This window comes from Saccostrea echinata, unplaced genomic scaffold (assembly GCF_033153115.1).
Source record: "Saccostrea echinata isolate AGI-Se365-2 ecotype Australia unplaced genomic scaffold, CSIRO_AGI_Sech_v1 ptg000013l, whole genome shotgun sequence".
Lineage (NCBI taxonomy): Eukaryota > Metazoa > Mollusca > Bivalvia > Ostreida > Ostreidae > Saccostrea > Saccostrea echinata.
In genome coordinates this window covers 5,771,284-5,791,036 of record NW_026889762.1, presented here as the reverse complement: position 1 = coordinate 5,791,036, position 19,753 = coordinate 5,771,284, and the positions used below count along the sequence as shown (strand labels likewise).

General features: G+C 31.7%; 2 protein-coding genes and 1 long non-coding RNA gene across 3 annotated transcripts; 1 reads left to right on the top strand and 2 right to left on the bottom strand.

The window, feature by feature from the left end:
* The first annotated feature begins 1,518 nt into the window (after positions 1-1,518).
* On the top strand, positions 1,519-3,978 carry LOC133186456 (uncharacterized). Its single transcript, XM_061321699.1, has 2 exons — positions 1,519-1,634; positions 2,515-3,978. Exon 2 carries the CDS (start codon positions 2,525-2,527, stop codon positions 3,836-3,838), a length of 1,314 nt encoding a protein of 437 aa, XP_061177683.1. The 5' UTR covers positions 1,519-1,634; positions 2,515-2,524; the 3' UTR covers positions 3,839-3,978.
* A 10,646-nt stretch (positions 3,979-14,624) lies between these two features.
* LOC133186455 (uncharacterized) lies at positions 14,625-19,415 on the bottom strand. The gene is made up of 4 exons (XR_009721056.1): positions 19,389-19,415; positions 18,737-18,800; positions 14,891-14,993; positions 14,625-14,763 (listed from the first exon to the last, which is right to left on the bottom strand). It is a non-coding gene; the product is annotated as an uncharacterized LOC133186455 (long non-coding RNA).
* On the bottom strand, positions 15,494-18,371 carry LOC133186202 (uncharacterized). Its single transcript, XM_061321437.1, has 3 exons — positions 18,251-18,371; positions 15,996-17,908; positions 15,494-15,562 (listed from the first exon to the last, which is right to left on the bottom strand). Exons 1-3 carry the CDS (start codon positions 18,369-18,371, stop codon positions 15,494-15,496), a joined length of 2,103 nt encoding a protein of 700 aa, XP_061177421.1.
* Positions 19,416-19,753: the final 338 nt, after the last annotated feature.

Below are 19,753 nucleotides of genomic sequence, written 5' to 3'. Positions count from 1 at the left end.
GTCAATGAATTGTCGTCTTGGCTATATATGGAAGTTGTGTATTCTCTGTTTCACTGATTCACTCGGGAGAGATAATTACCGTGCATGTTTATTCTCTCATTAATTCAGTTGACTTTAATCATATCCTCTCGTATTTTTATCTTTTAAAGATTCAAAATAATTTGTCACAAGGTAAAATAAGAGCAAATGCTAATTATTTTAGCTTGGATTTCAATTTTCAGGTTTTTATTTTGAATATCAGCATGGGATAGATTTTGGGAGAATGCAAAAATAAGATTGATATTAGTAAACATAATTATTGTTGTTTTTACAATTGTTCTATTATATGATTTAAAGATTAAAAGATACAAACTTGTTCAGCATGCAATACATGCTATTTTACTAGTCACATTTGCTGAAGTCCTAGCCAAACGCAAAGAGAGAAGCTGGATTACTAGCCAGTTGTATTAATTTTGATTTTTTAAATTATTTTATATAGTTGCGATGAAGAAAAATAAAAGTTGGACACAAAGGATTGATTTTGAATGGGGTCATTATAAAAAAAATAAAATGACAACTTACCTCAAAAAAAAAAAATCTTTGACCAGCGCCCCCCCCCCCCTCCCCCCCCCCCCCCCACCCAAACAGAGGAGAATTTCTGGGTGAGGGAGGATGTTTGGGTCTATTTAAAGGGAAGGACAATACGACTTTAGTGAATAATTTCTTACTGAATTAAAATCAATTTAAAAATTTACATTTAGCAAAAAATGTGTGAGTAGGGGGCAAGCCCATGCCCCCTACAGTCTATGTGTATGAATATGTGGACGTAAGATTTTCAAAAACTATTTATATCAATTTGGAATTTCCTGATCTATTTTTAGTCCAATGTAGGAGAAAAATTCTTGGATGGTCACGTGTTGGTGAACATAACGTAGTATATTTACTACAATTTTAAATCTCAGCAAATCAGACAGCAAGGAATTATTTAATCATACAATAATACATGTAATACTAGAATCTGTTGTCGGAAAAAATAACCTGTACGCACTTATTTGTTAATTAAATTCATTTTTAGTGTCCTATTCCCTTATGCTTAACCCAAGATCACATTCTATCAAATTTTCACTTTATTTTCAACAAAAAAATAGTCTGGATAGATATGCCTTAGATAATTATATTAAAATTTGAAAGTTTAAGAAAGTACGTAGTATTAGACAAAGAATTTAAACTCGCCCCGTGACTTATAATGTGAGGATCCAATTAATATTGTATGTTACAATAATTATTAATCTAATACTGGTGTACGAAGGTCTGAATGATTACAAAGATGGTGTGTTTACATTCACTGATAATCTCGAGTATTCTTACTGACAAACATTTGACAAGTGGTGGCAGAAATATGCCACCATACACAATGATACCTGAGCTAAACATTGCTATAAATAGCACATGGGATAACCAAGTGAACAGTGGAAACCCTAACAATATTGATCATAAACAGTTAAAACAAAGTAAATCCGTATCATACCACAGTGTTCTACTGTCAATTTCGCACACACAGCCGTATCGTTGTGTTTACCAGTAAACAAACATGGCTGGCAGGGATTGATACGGTTATCAATACACTTCAGAAATCCAGGCACACCATCTTGAAGGTGAAGTATGACACTTGACTTGTGTATGTGACATTTTCTGATTTATATGACGTTGAATCTGTATCTAAACAAATAATATTATATATAATTATGTAAATGAAAAATTTTGATAGCTTATAAATAATGATTTATAGAAGCTAGAAGCTTGTATATATATATATATATATATATATATATATATATATATATATATATATATATATATATATATATATATATCCATTGAAAATGTTGCAATATTTTGAACTCTTAATGTATATATGCCACAATTTATGTGACATCAACACAACTTCTTCAAAATGATAGGTATACATGTAAACCGTGATGATTAACTTTATTATGATTTAGATGTCAAAGATTTAAATCAATACACCAGGGTTTGGTTTGTACAGATTTTTTATGAATCAATGTTACGATCGACCGCCTTCAATTTCCAGTAACGAAATGTGAAAGCGAAAGAAGAATTATACTTTGGATTTAAAATGAAATTATAATTGATATTTTCCGGCGATTAAAAAATTAAAAAAAAATTACAAATAAGATGTATCATAATATAATTCTGTAGATTTGCTAGATCAATGTTCGTACTGAACGAGTTTTACTGTACATCTGTTTTAAATCTTTGTGCTTGTTCAATGGCACAAACTTTCATGAATTAGGGAAAAAGATTTATCACATACAAATTAACTATTAGGGAAATTAATTGGATGAGGAATATTTAAGTTTTCTGATGACCAATCAAGGCTATATAATCTTTCTTTATGAAGCACACTTAAGGTCACACGCAAAGGACATGTATTAATCACATTTTTGATAATTTTTCAAATTACTTGATTTATAATAAAATCATTGTACAACTAGTGTTATCTTTTCTTACCAGGTATTACAAAATGGCTTCTGTGAAGGACTCTCGTTCCCACCAGAAGTTAATAGAATGCTTCCAAAAACTGGGACTGAATGCTACAGAAGCAGAGATTTTCCAAGTAGAATTATGCATGGTTTTCTCCGATTCAAAGAAATCGATAGAGATCACAGACACCATCAAAGAGCTGCAAAATATGACTTCCGACTATGGAGATGTATTTCACAAACTTTCCATTGCAATTAGTATTGCTTCTAAGGTAGCTGGGGTTTCTCCTTCAACTGCAGGGCTTACCACTACATTCTCTGTTTTGTCAAATTTATTTTTACAACTTGGAAACACAATGAAAACGACTGTTCCAAAAGCAGCTAAGGACGATGCCTATGCTGCTATTGAACGCTATCAGGATTCAGAATTAAGAGCTGATGCCAAGGGTTTAGAAAAACTGTTTTTCAATACAAATGCCTATCTAAGTTGCATTGAATCAAATGCCCCTAAGAGTCTGGTAAACAGATTAGAGGACAAATACCCAACAAATGATGCTGTGAGGTTTCTTGGTAAATTAATGGCGAAAATAGAAGAACTCCTGCATTCGGGTATAAAATCCGCCCGAAGAGTATCAGCGTATATAAATTTGTATTCTAGACTTGCAGTACTCCGATCATTGGTTTTATGGCAATTGTTCGTCATTAAATATTGCAGTGGTTCTGATCAGTCCAGTACCCAAGGCGTTCACGCTATGATCAACGAAAGTTATAAGTCAGACCTCGAAGTGGTGAAATTTGTTACTGAATCAAAATTTGAAAAAGCTGTATTTTTAACCATTTTCAACCCATCAGAAAATGAACATTTCCTTCATCTTCTTCGAGTAAACCAAATTCGGATTCCATGTTTAGGTCAGGATAAACAGTTCTTTACACAAACTCATTTGATTCGTTCGTCCAATTGGCCAACATGGAAAATGGAAATATCAAAACATGGCGGGCCTATTGGTGGAAGCAATAAAAGATCTGACGCCTGTGAATTAAATTTGGAGCCAGTAAAATCCCGAAATCTTGACAACATATTTTACATTAGATCGAAAAGGAAGCCCTCGACTTACATCTACTTTGGTCCTAAATTTGGGTTTTGTTGGTCTGTCTCAAAGCGACCTGGTCCTGAAGGACAATGGAAGGTCATCAAGCTAGAAGCAGATAGCGGCATGCCTCAATACCTTATTTCCCCTCTTCAGTGCCCATGCTATTTTATATACATGACTTCAACACCAAGAGGATACGTGAGGGGCTCGACTGATCTAAAGGTCATAAAGGAACAGGGATTGTGGGAAATTCTTGATATATAGCTTACGACCGAGACGTTAAAATAGACAACACAAAAACCTGAACAGTGTAGAGTTTTGCTTGTTCAATCACATTTTTTTTGGCTTTTTAGAGAAGTACACTCCACACTTTTTGTAACCATTACACTTTTTTCTTGAGCAACTTAAATATTAAAATATCCATTTTAATGTAACATTATAAGTATAATATAAAGTTAATGTTAACATGGTTAATATTAATAAAATAAGAAAATAAAATATAATGAAATTCTCAGCGTAATTTTGAACTTTTAATATGCGATGACTTGCAATCAAACCTCATTTTATTGAGGAAGCTCTAAACAGTGTGCACTGAAGAAATCTTATTCCTTTGTAATTTTATGTGTTTAGAATAGGGATGTCAACGAATATTCGAACATTCGAATATTCATTCGATGAGTTGATATTCGAATATGAATATAAGATTCGAATATTCGGTGTTTTTCAGATTTCATTAAAAAAGAAGTACTGTGATTAATAAATTTTGATTAGAACAATTCTGGAATTATCCCTGTTTAATTTACTAGCGATCAATTTCGATCGCCCGATTACTTTCACTATTTTCTTATCTTTTATAGATCTACTAAATTATTTTGTTTTGAGTAAGGTGTTGAAGAATTATAACAATAATGCTTTATATAATACAAAACGTATTTTCATAATTTTTATTAGTTAAATACCATCGGATCTAGAATCGAGGAGAACGAAATGAACAGTATACTTAATCAAAACAAATTTAATTGATCATTCAAATAAATGTCCGATAGAATTAGTCTCTGTAATTAATATTGTAAAGGGCTCAATTTCAGAATAAATGTGTAAATTACTTGATTATCTCAGGTTGTACATAATCTTGAATTTTATATTCATTATCGGGAAATTAGTTGATTACTTAGGAAAATTGTCTATGGAATTGTTTGTTTATATTTTAAAATCATTGTATCAAAGATTATAATCATATCTCTGATTAGGCTGATAATTGTAATTAATTACACGTATTGGAATCTGAACAGTATACGACTATCTTGCCTTTGGCAAGGTGACTGGTTAATTAGTTGGAGCTACTATAAATACACATGTATCATTTGTTAAAATTATACTTTTCAACATTTAAATCAATAACTTATTTATTTCAAACATTGACAAGTATCAAATGGAATCCCTTATTGTACATCTACAAAAGTATTTCAAATATAAGAATACCTACGCTAAACCTTTCATGAGAGTAGGATGATGCATATTTAAAATATACCAGATTTTATTTATTTTATCGAATATTCGAATATATTCGAATACTTTCATTGAATATTCGAATATGAATTATTGACAAAATTGACATCCCTAGTTTAGAATGATCTGTCTTTTGATGTGAAATAGATAAACAGCAATCTACAGTTAAAACACAATTTGAAGTAGATTATAAAAAATATTATATAAGACCAAAATAAGGTATTCAAATACGTTATTTGCAATTATTTTTCCAAAGTATCTAAACAAGAATGATTTCTATAAACAAATACTTTCTTGTCTTAGAGAAAAATGTTTGGTGCACTATGGTGAAAATGAACTAGATATACTCCATATGCATATATTTATACGGTACATTTTTAGCTCACCTCAACGAAGTTGGGGGAGCTTATGTAATACCCTCAGCGTCGGTGTCGGCGTCCCAGGTTAAGGTTTTTGGAGCAGTTTTCTTTTCAAGTACTTCTATGGCCTATATTAGTCAGAGATGCATGGAGGATGCTTCTAGTGTGTTTCATTGTACCAGTCAAGGTTACAGATGCTGCAATATTTGCTAAAGAATGACCAGGTTAATGTTTTTGGAGCAGGTTAAAGTTTTTGGAGCAGGTTAAAGTTTTTGGAGCAGGTCTCATATCCAAGTAACTATAAGCCCTATATTGACTAAACTTGCATGGATGATACATTTAAGGATGCACACTAATGGACTTGCTTCGGATGCTGGATCTGACCTATATTTTCCGGATGAGTAACCAGGTTAAAGTTTTTGGAGCAGATGATCTCATTTCCAAGTAACTATAAGCCCTATATTGACTAAACTTGCATGGATGATACATCTAAAGATGCACACTACTGGACCTGCTTCGGATGGTGGATCTGACCTATATTTTCCGAATGAGTGACCAGGTTAAAGCTTTTAGAGCAGATGTCATTTCCAAGTAACTATAAGCCCTATATTGATCAAACTTGCATGGATGATACATCTAAGGACTCACACTACTGGACTTGCTTCGGATGCTTGATCTGACCTATATTTTCTGGATGAGTAACCAGGTTAAAGTTTTTGGAGCAAATGTCATTTCCAAGTAACTATAAGCCCTATATTGACTAAACTTGCATGGATGATACATCTAAGGATGCACACTACTGGACTTGCTTCGGATGGTGGATCTGACCTATATTTTCCGGATGAGTGACCAGGTTAAAGTTTTTGGAGCAGATCTCATTTCCAAGTAACTATAAACCCTATATTGACCAAACTTGCATGGATGATACATCTATAAGGATTCACACTACTGGACTTGCTTCGGATGCTGGATCTGACCTACATTTTCCGGATGAGTAACCAGGTTAAAGTTTTTGGAGCAGATCTCATACCCAAGTTACTACATGTATAAGGCTTATCTGAACCAAACTTGCATGGATGATGCATCAAGGGACGAACAATCTCAAAACTTGCTTCGGATGCTGGATTTGACTAACATTTTCTGGATGAGTGACTAGTTTTAAGTTTTCAGATAAGTCTATTCCCAAGTAACTGCAAGCCCTATCAGACCAAAATTGCATAAATGTTGCATCTAGGAATGCACACTCCTAGATTATTAGTTTAGTGTGGGACTTTGCCTTACATAAAAAGACAACATTCGTTGAGGTGAGCTCTGTAATGTCTGATTACCTATGTTTTTCATTGGATTTAGGGCTTCCTTAACTAAATATATCTTGCTGTTTCCTGACAGTATAAGCCCTAAAAAATTGTGTGTTTCGGGTAACACTGATGAAAAAATTAGGGTAGATAGGTAGGGAAATTTTTTTTGGATTTTTTTTTAATGTATGACCACTGAAATATAGATAGAAAATCATGAGAATATTATTCTCTATTGTATTTCACTCCAACATGTTTGAAAAACATTAGACAACTAAATTTTATAGTTTCATATCCTTTTAATTTTCTCTTCATTTCAGCAAATATGAGTGGTTAAGTTTCAAATATGTGTTCGACCCTTGTGTTTATGACCTGAGTGGTTTCGTTCTGAATCAAAAAGATAACAGTTAATGGATAATTTAAAATTCTTTTATTAAATGTCTCTTCTACAAGGGAAAATTTTCATTTTAACACAAATCACATGTTCTTAATCATTAACTGATTAAGATGGTTTTAGTTATATATTTACATTTCGGATGCAGTTTGAATTCAGAACAATATCATCTTTATTTAATTATACAATTCATAATTGTAAATTTGAAGCAATTGTATTTTTACCAGTGAAGGTTTTTTGATCTTCAAAGAAGGCTGTAATTGTGTGAATGTTAATTATCTAGTTTTTTGTTTGTTTGTTTGAACATATTTTATTGCATAAATAATATACAAATGGTTTGAACACAAGTTCTAGCAACTTACGATGTTCTCACCATACATGTAAATGGCTACAACTGTCAATGTCTATAGAAAAAAAAACTTTAATATACAAACATGTTTGTTTTAAACATACATTCTTTACATGATATCTAACTAACCAGAGTTTTAGTGTTAGGTTGTAATAATTAACCGAATCTACCAGAATCTCTTATAAATTTTTGTACAGATTTAAAAAAAAAATAATTTTATTGATTTCAACATTATGTGACTAGTTATTGTTTACACTGCAGCTTGTCCCTGCGTTTGTGGGTTCTTTCCAAAACAATAAGTTTTTCTTCGAAGAAAAAAGCGATCTAAAATATTTTACACAGTTATCAAAATCTGTGATTTTTAAGAAAAAAATCTTTTAGAAAGATAGAAAATGGCTTTTACTAATGTACTTATTCATTATTCGTCCTATTTGTATGTCGGAAAAAATCTAATTGGCACAAATATCTATTAAGCCTTTTGCTCTCTTTTGACAGCTATCATTGTTTACCACACACCTGTGCGTAAACAAGTTTAGTTCACTTTCACCTTTGTGTTTGTATACACGTTGGCTTAGACATGCGTAGTACGATTACGAAACCATGACTGTCCATGAGGGTCGGACACGTAATCGGAACGAGCTATATCACAAAACTTTTAAATTACAGAAATATCAGTGTCAAATTATATTATCCAAAAGATTTCCCATTCCATGTGTCGGAACCGTCATAAAAACGCTTGCATGTTGATTTAAATATCGTTAATGTTCACTGTAAACCTAAGCGTTTTAAAGACGTTTCTTAGGAATGAGAAAAAATATTCTGATAAAAACGGATTTTACATAGAAATAATAGGAATTTTAATTGGATAAATACGGACATCGAAAAAAAAGTTAGGATCGGCGCATTTTTATAGGTTAGGTCGGGTTACCCGAAACACATTTTTTTTTTTTAGGCCTAATAAATATTTCAGTGTTGTGAATTAATTGATGATAACCAAAAACATGTTTGTCCATTGCAAAATAAATTGTTTAAAACTTGCGTATATGATTTACTTAGACGAACTCAGACGGTAAGTCTCCTAAACAGACATTGTATTAATTTTTAGGACATCAAGAAAATTGAACATATATAGCAAACAGTGAATTAAGCTTAAAAGTCAACTGGAACAATAAAAATTGGGAGCAGAATAAACACGTATCTCTAATATCTTCAGATGTTGGGTCTAGGTGCTTGGGAGAAGTAACCATTCCCTGTTGAATATTGACGGGTCACATTTACCGTGCTATCTCCTTGTCGTGATCGTAGAAACGGGAAAACCTGTAAACGATTCAGCCTCAAAATAATGATCTTTCAAAACGTTTGTAAAATATATAATGTATTGGATAAGAAAGTCATTGTATCGACTATTGCATTAGCGAAATGTTGACTTTAAACGAAAGTGTTGGTATCCTTTTATCATCAGCTTATTTATCATAAACTTGCTTCTTTTTAGAAATTGTTCGTAAATGTAACCTGTTCTTGTGAATCAAATCAACTGGGAGATCGACATACTCTAGATGCAGGTGATAACGGTATATTGTTACATAAATGAGGGAAGTTGCAATTGACAATAGAAATGTTGACGTCATAAGGTTTATCATGAGTATTGATGTTAGTCTTTCACTATTAAAATGTTTAAACATGTAACATATGTGTCAGACTTCGTAGTGTCTTTTGTTTTGAGTTCAGTTGAATCAATGTAGGAATCGAAATAAATATTGTTGTGTGATAAAACTAGTCGATATAACTAAATGTCGAAAATGTTCAAAGTCATGGCAAACGACGTCCTTTTTATTCAGAAGTTATTTGACAATTCTGCTTTATATGAATACAAAAATAGATCTAATGCATGAAACTAAACGCAATTTATACCTATGGGAATTTAAGCAGATTGTCGGAGGACTTGATCTCTAAACAACATGGTCATATAGAAATTGAAGCATCTTTTTAATATCAACTTCAGAATACATTTGTGAGCAATCAGAGAATTTGTTCAACAAAACAATTTTGCAAATGACCACTGGCAAGGTATGTAAATTTACGAGTTCCATTCTTATTGAAAAAGCAGCCGTCTTTGATGTCAGAAAGCCTGGACTCTAACTTATCATGGGGAATGGTTTTATAAAGTATTATATTTTGATGCTTTATAGATTTAGGTAATTTTTTGTGATTTAAAATTTTCTAAAAGTTCCTTAGAGTTTCCAAGTTAATCTGATTAATACCAGATCTACTAGAATGTTGTAGTACATGTACAGTACTCCAGTTTTTCCTTCACTGCTGTTAATATTTAAGTGAGGAATGAAAGGCTTGATCAAACATTAACTTGAACTCGCCATGCATCTTTGTAAGGATTTTTATGCAGTTTTGGTATTCAGTATAAATATAGTTATTCAAATTCATTTTGAGTGTTTAGAATGTTATTTTATGTCTAGCACAAGAATCTGTTCACATTTCATTACTATAAATTACATATAAACATAACAAACCCCGAACTTTTATCAATGAGCAGTGATATGTCGACTTGATATATCCCAGCGAACCTGAAATAAATGACAATGAGGTTTTTCACAATAGTTTGTTTTTCATTAATTACTAGTTGTTGAATCATCAAAGCTGTGTGGGGGCCAATTTTCGTGGATTGCCTGAATTTTACAGGTTTGAGGGAACTTAATTTTGTGCATACATTCATATCTAAAAAAAGGAAAATGAATCTTGAAACCCAAGTTATTAATTCGTTGACGATGTTAATTCGTGGATACAGGATACCCACAAAATCCACAAATATTGAGCCACCAAGAAATTCAATGATTCCAGAGTATTTGTTAGAAGAAATTAATAATTTGTTATAACAAAAAATGTATTGAGTTTCCAAACTTATTCGATACTCTAGACTTATTAGATATTCTAAAGCATTTCTATTATTATTATGTACCGTAATATCAATTTATTTGCAGTAGTCTGTCTCGCTTTTAAAAAAAAGATTGCTCTCAGAAAATGCTCTAAAGTATCGAATAAGTATACAGTATCGAATAAAAAATGTAAAAACAAAAATTATTAATTGGAATAATTAATTTACTGTGAAAAATTAATAAAGGGCACTGCTGCAGCCTTAATTTCACTTCATTAAACAATAGATCAATTAAACAGAAAAATACCGATACAAAAGAATAATTTAAATATATTTTCGTTATTAAAGCTGACATGAACTCTTAAATATGTGATATTTCATCCTTGTACGACTTATTTCATTCCCGTACTCCTTTTCCCGCCATATTTCTTTCAGATTCGCTCACTTATTTTACCGGCTATATAAACCCTGATGCCTTTGTTACACTTGAGTGATTTTCTAGTCTGGTTGTCGACATGTACACATCTCCGATAGCAAAGTTTTGGAACAAACTGAACGAACATGAACTGACCGAAAACATGTAGGCCTGTATACATCTCCGAGAAAGCAGTTTTGGAACATGCCATAAATCTAACAATCCTACCAAAACTAGGAATTTTATTGAAAACTGGAAAGGAGTATATAAATTTTGAATAATTTAGATGCAATGCATGGAAATCAAAACGACAAATGCATGTTTGATATACATATATATTTGAACAATAAAGAAGAAAAGGCTACCACATGCATTTTTTTTCCAAATGACACTGTACTTTGAGCTTTATGCATGCTAAACGGTATAAGCACATACTATGCAACTTACGCATTCAAGCTACACATGCATGCATGCCGAGAAAACGCGTCGAACGCTACGCTTTAAACTCATCTACCTGAAATACTGCTATCGCTACAAGGATGTGCACATGTCGAAAGAATTACTTCCTATTTTCCTTTTATTGAAATATGCATCACATAAGAAATAACTCCATTTGTAACTCAACGGTAAACACATTGTCACTAGCACTTGAACTCACGTGGTCCCTGCCGATCAGCATTTTTGGTCAGGGAAAATGTCGAAGGTGGAAATGACACTGGTTTTGCCTGATTAGACAATATAGTCACGCAAATAAAACGTTTCAGAAAATCGAACTAATTGTTGTCGGTACATGTCGTAAATATGAACATGAATGTGGCTTCATTACATCAAATTTATGACATAAACATACATTCTTGTTACGGATCTTACATCTTTTAAAAAATGAAGGGGGATGGAATATGTATAAACATTTTTCAATATATTTTAAACAAACGTCGGAAAACGGTCGGATTTTTCTTGATCAAATACGTACAATGAACTGGCTTCAACTACTTAAGATGTAAAATTAATATATATTAAATTAACACACAATGAACAATTTGTTTCTGTAGACAGATTATTTTCAAATCAGGGCCCTTTTAGGCGTCACAAATTACAAGCACGATTGATACAATTACCTAAAAGCACAGACATAATTATGTGTATATAACATAATCTACAGTACATGTTTTTATATACATTGAAGTTGAGTAAGTATTACACTATAGTATATATGAAAGTAATATTGATAATTGAAATAGTTCTACCTTGTACCCAAATGTAAAGTGGGGAGGCATTGAAAAAGATATCACGAGGCGATGCAAAAGTACTGATTATTACATTACATCAAATGTTTTTTTTAACAATAACACATATTTACACGTTCTAGATATTTAAAGAAATTTTGTAATGTGACTGAATTATTAAAATATAGTTGCGTGCATGTGTATTATTTTTTTTTTTATTATTTTATAATTTATAGTCAAAGTTTTAAGGGAAAGGAAAACAACGTGCCCCTGAGAGTGTCCCCCCTCCCCCCTCCCCCCAAAAAGGAAAAAAATGTATGTTTTTTTCTTTTAAATTTTGATATAGGTTATCATTTTTTTTGGTCCAAAAATTTCTGGTAGGAACCCTCCGTGCTCTTTAGAGCTTCAAATAGGTATAAAGAAACAAAAAACTGACTTCGTTTCCTCTGGAAAGTACGTGAGAAGGGTCCACATGTTTCAATTCCCGTGAAATATAGTTTTCCCAATTGTTTAGTTCCCCTTTCATTTGGGTGTAGTTTTTTTCATTTTTTTTCCAGCAAGTTGGATCCATCCTGCCCCAAAAAAATTCCTTGATCTGCCCTTGTCAAGACTATAGCATTTCCCATGATTTTTATTACATTGGATTTTATATGCATTATTGCTCTACATGTATGGATGCTTACACATGAGAGACAGAGACAGAGAGAGGGAGTACTTGTATTGAAAAGGCAAAAAATAAATCCATCCATAATCTTGCGGTTAGGGTTTCAAGTAATCCTTAAACCATCTTTTAAGATTTTCTCAAAATACAAGAAATTGAATAGTACCATATTTTAGACTGCCTGCGGAAATTCTCCAATCTGGAAAGGCTTCCGTTACATGCATATAAAACAGGCAAGCAGCACCGTTTCTCAAAATGTATGTATGCGGGGGGGGGGGGGGAGCGGGGGACAGTAAAATGATCGACAAGCAAAAGAAAAAGTTTAGGCACTTAAAAATTGGGGGAAGTGAAGAAGGAAAACAGGCATTAAAAAAAAATCAGTAGTCAGGGGAGGGACAGATTCCATTCATACTATCATTTTCGGCAGAAAAATATTTAAGTAAAATGTACAATAATATTGGATGAGAGTGGGGGGGGGGCAGCCAGTCTTAAAATGATAAAAATCCTTACGAAGTCAACCGTAAAAGACAGGCCTGTAGAACGCGTGGGTGGGGGGGGGGGGGGTTGCCCCCTCCCACTTTTTTCTGAGTATAATGTTTTACTGTTTTGTATGAAATGCACATTAAAAGGCTGACCCACTCCACTTTTTGTTGCACTATAGTCTAATCGTCAAAAAAATTGCCCAACCACCCAATCCCCCATCACCAACAAAAAATGGGATTTTGGAGATTTTTTTTAATTTATTCATATTATTATTATTATTATTATTATTTTTTTCTTGTCAAAGGTTTTTTTCAGGTGAATCGTCAATTATTTCTTAGATGCTACGTGCCTGAACTGAAAGACACTTTCAGAGAAGGGGGTACCCCCCCCCCCCCCCCGCTCTACGTGCGCGTATATTTTTAATTTGTGTTCTGGTTAAATGGTTTCATGTCGTGTTCTAAATCATTTTCTTACAACAAATTACTCAGTTAAGTTTAGTTTTTAGATAATCAGTAATCAAACTTTTTAAAAGTGATTTCTTTTTTTTTTACCCGGTCGCGCAAATACTAATTCCCTTTTTCACTTTTGATATTTTCCCTGACCAAAATCTGATCAGCACGGACTAAGTGTATTTGAGTGCTAGGCTGTACGATGAAGTGACAACGTGTTTACTGTTGAGTTTTATGGAGTTTATTACTTCTTTGTGATGCATATTTCAATAAATGGAATACAAGATGTAAATCACTCGGCATGCGCACATATTCGAATGGGTACAGTGGTCTATTTCCAGGTATGAATAAGTTTACACGCGTTCGACGTGTTCTCTCGATATGCATCAATTGTATTTGAATGCATATGGGCATGCATGGCAAATACCACAATACGCTTGTTGTTTTGTTCCATTTTACAACAGATTATTGCAAATTGTTTGTACGAGTTTTACTGTGAATTATTTTCTAGTTTAGTTGCATATATTGGTATGCTTTTAAAAAACACGCGCATCTACGGTTTTTCTTCCAAACTTGCAATTATATTATTCAAAACGATAATTATTCATAAATATCTTTATGACTGTTTTTATCTGTTATGGTTTTAAAATGTTTTCATCAATTCATGTGTTCCCAAATACTTTACTATCGGAGATGTGCACATCTCGATAGCCAAACCAAAAATTCACTCAAGTGTAACGAGGGCACTTGGGTATATATCGTTACAATAAGTAGCTATTCCACCTAAAATTTAAATATAAAATAAGGGTAGTATAATAAAATGCAATAGGTCCTTAACTGCAGAACTTAGTTATAAATAAAAGAAATTTCATTGGTTATCCTTCTCATTGTTATTTAAATTAATTCTGATGACCTCTTGCTGAATTGGAAGTTGGCTGCAAAGGGCAGTAACTCAATCTCATTATTGAAGGAGTAATAAAAGGTAACTCTCATATATGAAAGATAACTCTTACTTCATACCTCCTATAGTCTTTTTCTCAAATTGTGGTATCTGTAAGTTGTATTTTAATTGTTGTCTGACCTGTTCAGTATAGCGTGGCAATCCACACTGACTGAAAATGTGGTCAAGAAGCTGCGTAACAGTGGTCAAATTTGGTTGTGTCTGAAAACAAATACATAGACATGTATTTAAAAAAATACAAATTCTTTATACTTACAATAAAGTAATCTAATGTAATAGTATGAGAAGTATAACAATAATATTTTTACAAATTGTGCAATTGCATTACCTTTGATAAATAGAAAGCCCTCTTTTATGTCTGTGTTAATCTCCCTTTCAGTCAAATCATAAACGTCACTTTCTTTTCTTTCCTTATCCCTCCAATACAGCACCTGTAATGCAAAATATTAAAATTAGTGCCTGTTCTTATCCTGGTTAAAAGAGAAATTATAATGAATTCTTAGCCATATAAAAATAGAAAATATTTAATATTAAAGGCTTAACATTTCCATTATGAGTGTTATATTTCACATATATTCACAAAAACATTACACAATACAGACACAAACATAGACTAATAAAACACAAACAAACAAAAACACATGCAGTTAAAAGGTGCTTCGCGATATTTTCTGTTTGCAAACCCTTTATAAAATTATGGGTTTGAAAACATTGATTTCAACATGCACTTTAAGATATGGCTGTACGTCTGGTGTGAAACAGGAAGGGGAATTGCTGTTGTAGGCAATGAAGGTAAATATGCCTTAATACAACATAGAAATATTCACAGATACTTTCTTGTCTATCCGTTAAGTTTACCACAAACTTTAAAGTCATGGGGATGAAAATCACTTCGCTATAAGCATCATTTTATTATAAGCGTATGTGTTCGCTAAAAACATGTTTCACTGTATGCCTTTTTAGAGTTGAGTAGCATGTGATATGCTGGTAAAACATGAGTCTACATAATCATATAGTACACATCATTAAATGTCAAAAAACCTACACCCTCCTTAAATGAGGAATTGTGATTAACAAGTATAATTAATGTACTTGTAGCCTCCACCTGTTATCTGAAATTTCAAAGTGTATCTGCAAGGTGATGTGACTGTAACATATTAATTGGAAAATTGAAATAAATTTCATTTAATTACTTTAAAAACTCCATCTTTGAAACTTAATATCTTCCCTTCCCAGTCTACATTTTCTCCATCATTATTTGTCCAAGTATGTATTATTTCCTTTTGCACTATATCCTCTGGAGACACATTTACAGTTGACTTTCTGATATTTAACAACTCAATTAAATTTTCTTTCAATTTCAGATGGTCAAATTGTTTTCCTTTTGATGAATACTGGCAAAGGTGTTTATGTTGTTTGTTAATTTTGAATACTTTTTTATACATATTAATCTGTGTTTTTAAAGCCTGTAATTTCTCTTTTTTTGTTTTCAACTTCTCTACTTCTTTTTCGATAATCTCTCTGCTCTCCCAAATCCCATGTTCTCTCATGTCTTCTATTGCCTTATCAACAGCCTCTGTCTGTCTCTCTCTCTTCCTCTTTGTTTCTTCTTCTTTCTCTTTTAAAATTTTTAAATGTTCTTCATATAATTTAATTTTTCTTTCTTTCTGTAATTCCATGAATTTTTTATTTTCTTTCCTGGCATTTTCTATTATTAATTGTCTTTCAGAGTCATCCTTTTCTGTTAACCACTCACTTGTTTTGTTGTCATTAAAAATGATAGAACTTTCAATGGTATTTATACTGGAAGTTGGTCCTGTTTTCAAACTAAAGTCTAATTGTCCCATAAGTCTCTCTAAACATATGTTGTTTGAAATACATGATGAACATTCTGATAAAACATCTGGATTTACATTAAAATATTTGCCACCTGACAGAAAGTCACTAAAAATTTTTTCAACTTTTGTTTTTAAAACACCACAAAGTCTTTTTAAAAAAACAGTAGTTAAATCGTTGTGTAAACAACAATCAAATAAATAATCTGAAACACTGTCATAAAACTGTGGCCCATAAAATAATCGCAATTGTTGCTTTAAAGCCAATGATGGATCATCATAAAACATATTCAAAACAAGTAAAAGCCTCTCATATACAGATCCCATATATAAAATATTGCCAACTTCTAAAGCCTTTAAAAAGTAAGGTTCAGTAATTAATTTGTATAAAATTCCAAAAGCTCTTAAAAGACATAAAATAACCTTATTTTGTAAGGATAAAACAATGAAATTCTGTAAAACCGAATAGGAAGTTTTCAATGAAAAGAAATATTGTAATAGTAGTTTGTGGATAAAAAAAGTCCCAGCAGCATTGTAAAATGAAACATTAAACCTGCTTCCTCTAAAATTAATTATTGGAATATTTTCTACTCCATTGCTTTTCATAAAAACTTGTAAATCTTTTGGATCTCCAACACCATCTTTGTAAAACATCTTTGAAACAGATTTTAAAACACACAAGATAAAAGGTTCTTTGACTGAATTTGAATAACTGTTAAAATTGACATGTAATTCTTTTTCAATATTAAAAGATTCTTCAACACACACATCAGAAAATTGTATAAGTGGATGTACAGCACATTTAAAAGAATGAACTTCATGCGGTATTTCCTCGCTTAAAATGTCATTGACTTTCTGCTCGGTGGCACTTCTGTCTGTCATAAAACACGACACTGAATTTAAAATAGTTCTTGCTTCACATTCATTAGAAGACAAATCATTTAAAATTTCTTTTGTACAATTAATATAAGTCCCACTTTTTCCATTACATACTTCTCTAACACCCGCAGTAAAAATATCTTCCCCTGTGTTCAATTTAACACCATAAAAATGTTTACCTTTTTTTGTAGTCGCATCCCTATGCATTGTTGTATTATCAGAAGTTAAAAGTTTTTCATTTAAATGGTTTCTAGATACAACACCCATTTCACTAGTTAAAACTGCAGCAGTACTTTTGCTGGGTAATTTTTTTACATTAATATTAAACAAATTTAAAACTGCTTCAATAATTGGTGCTATATGTACAATGCCAACATTGTGGCTTCTAAAAATATAATACAAATTCCTTAATTTAAAATTAAAAGGCTTTCCTTTTGACATCTCTTGAAAATCTAAATTTCTTTCTATCTGTACAATATCATTGGAACTGTCTTCAACATTCTCTTTTTCTGACAATAAAACATCCATTTCTTTTTTAATGTTTTTTATATACGTTTTAAAAGTGTTACACTGTACACCTTTTTCTTTTGTATTTTTTTTATTTTTTTCATTCTGCTGTAAAACTTCCACCTCTTTTTTTAAAATTTCAATTCTCTCTTTTTTCCTTTTTAAATTTCTATTAATGTTGCTAATGTTTATTCCCCTCAAACGGTCTTTCAGTGCGGAATTCTCTCTCTTTAAATGTAAAATTGTTATTTCTTGTTCATTTATTTTTGCTTGTAATTCTGGATAAGTAACACTGTCTTCTTTGGGTTTCTTAATGGTGTCTTCTTTGTTCTTCTTTTGTTTTGTTGAATTTGGTAATTGAAATTTCTTCTTGCAATAAGCGTCATATTTCTCCTTGTTGGTGTATTTATTCAAACGTTCTATTTCTTTGACAATTTTTTTAATCTTCCAAAGTAGGGCAAATTTACTGATTTCAGAAGAAGGAACACGAAGGGCAGTGCAAATGTTTTTGTGAATTTTCTGTATATAATCAGGACTGCCCTTATGTTTGTCGTATATTTCTTTAATGTTAATGTATAGAACCTCCATGATCATAAATTAACAGGTATAGAGTGAAAAATAGTGAGCTAACTAATGTTAATGATTACCATATATGCTGTGTAGAAATGAAATGAAAATAAAATTGAAATAAAAGAAGAAATGAAATAAATATTACAAAAACTAAAATGACAGAAACAGAAAAAAATTGAAAGAAATTGAAAATAAATGACAGATGAAATAAAATATAATAAGGTAAAATAAATGATAGATGAAATAAAAAAAAGGGGAAATGTATATGTGCTACATGTATATATAACTATTACACAGAAACAGATACATTTACCATGTTTACATTTTACAACACATAAACAAAACAGAAGCACACATAACAATTAAGTTTAAAGTATATTTACCTTAATATAGATAATCTTTTTGTTGATATTTCACTCTTGTAAACTGTTAATTTGAATTTCAGACCTGTAAATATAAATATTAATAATAGCATTTTGACTGTAAATATGATATTTGACATATTTATGCAAAATTCACAATAAAATTCTATTTAACTGTTTAAGCCATTGGGCCTACATTGAAAGGTAGGTTTGAAGACAAAGTATAATTAATAAATTAAATGAAATATGTATATTTACATCATGTATATGTATGAAATTGACACTTCAGTTTTGTGAAGTAAACTATAACAAGGGCAGGTAATTTACTTACAGTATCTTCGATTGTCAAACAGTTGATCCGAGTTTTATAAAGTGTGACAAAAAGTGAGACGTGAAATAATTTTTTAATTACATCAATAATAAAGAATAGGTAATGAGCAATCACTCTACACTACTTAATCTTCCTTAATGTAAGCTTTATAGACACAAGCACCAAAAATACAAAATATGTAAAACTGTTTGCAAGCAATCGTGTTGCATTTTCTAAAACTTAAACACTACGATCGCCATTTCAAGAATAAATTATAATAACAAATGTGAAATAAAACTATCTATGAGCTTTAAATGCGATGTCACAGATATGTATTATACCTACAGCCAATAACTTACTTACCTCTACCCTCAGCTACAGTCTTCTTTCACTAACGTGAAAACATGGATGCCTGCTGCCTTCCGGTTGGTTACTATATTTAGATAAAATGGCGTTAGCTGGAATGGCTACAATAAGACAAGGTATCTGAAAGAAATATGGCGGAATACGGCTAGTTGGTATAAAACAAGTCGTACATTGATGCAAATGTTGTGTTTTTAAGAATTCATGTCAGCTTTAACTGTGTGATCCTGTCGATTATATACACGTCAGGCTATCGTATCCAGTAAACAAACATGGCTAGTAATGTGACCAGATCAGATAACTTAACTCTGGACAGGAAATTTTAATCAACAGAGAAGTTTCAGCATAAAAAAAATCCTGAAATT

Coding starts and splice junctions, on each gene's coding strand:
- LOC133186456 (XM_061321699.1), top strand. CDS start 2,525: ATGGCTTCTGTGAAGGACTCTCGTTCCCACCAGAAGTTAATAGAATGC.
- LOC133186202 (XM_061321437.1), bottom strand. CDS start 18,371: ATGGAGGTTCTATACATTAACATTAAAGAAATATACGACAAACATAAG. Junction 17,909..18,250: donor TGTTCCTTCTTCTGAAATCA/GTAAATTTGCCC, acceptor TTTTAAAAAAAG/AGGTGGAAGTTTTACAGCAG. Junction 15,563..15,995: donor AGATTAATATGTATAAAAAA/GTATTCAAAATT, acceptor ATGATTATGTAG/ACTCATGTTTTACCAGCATA.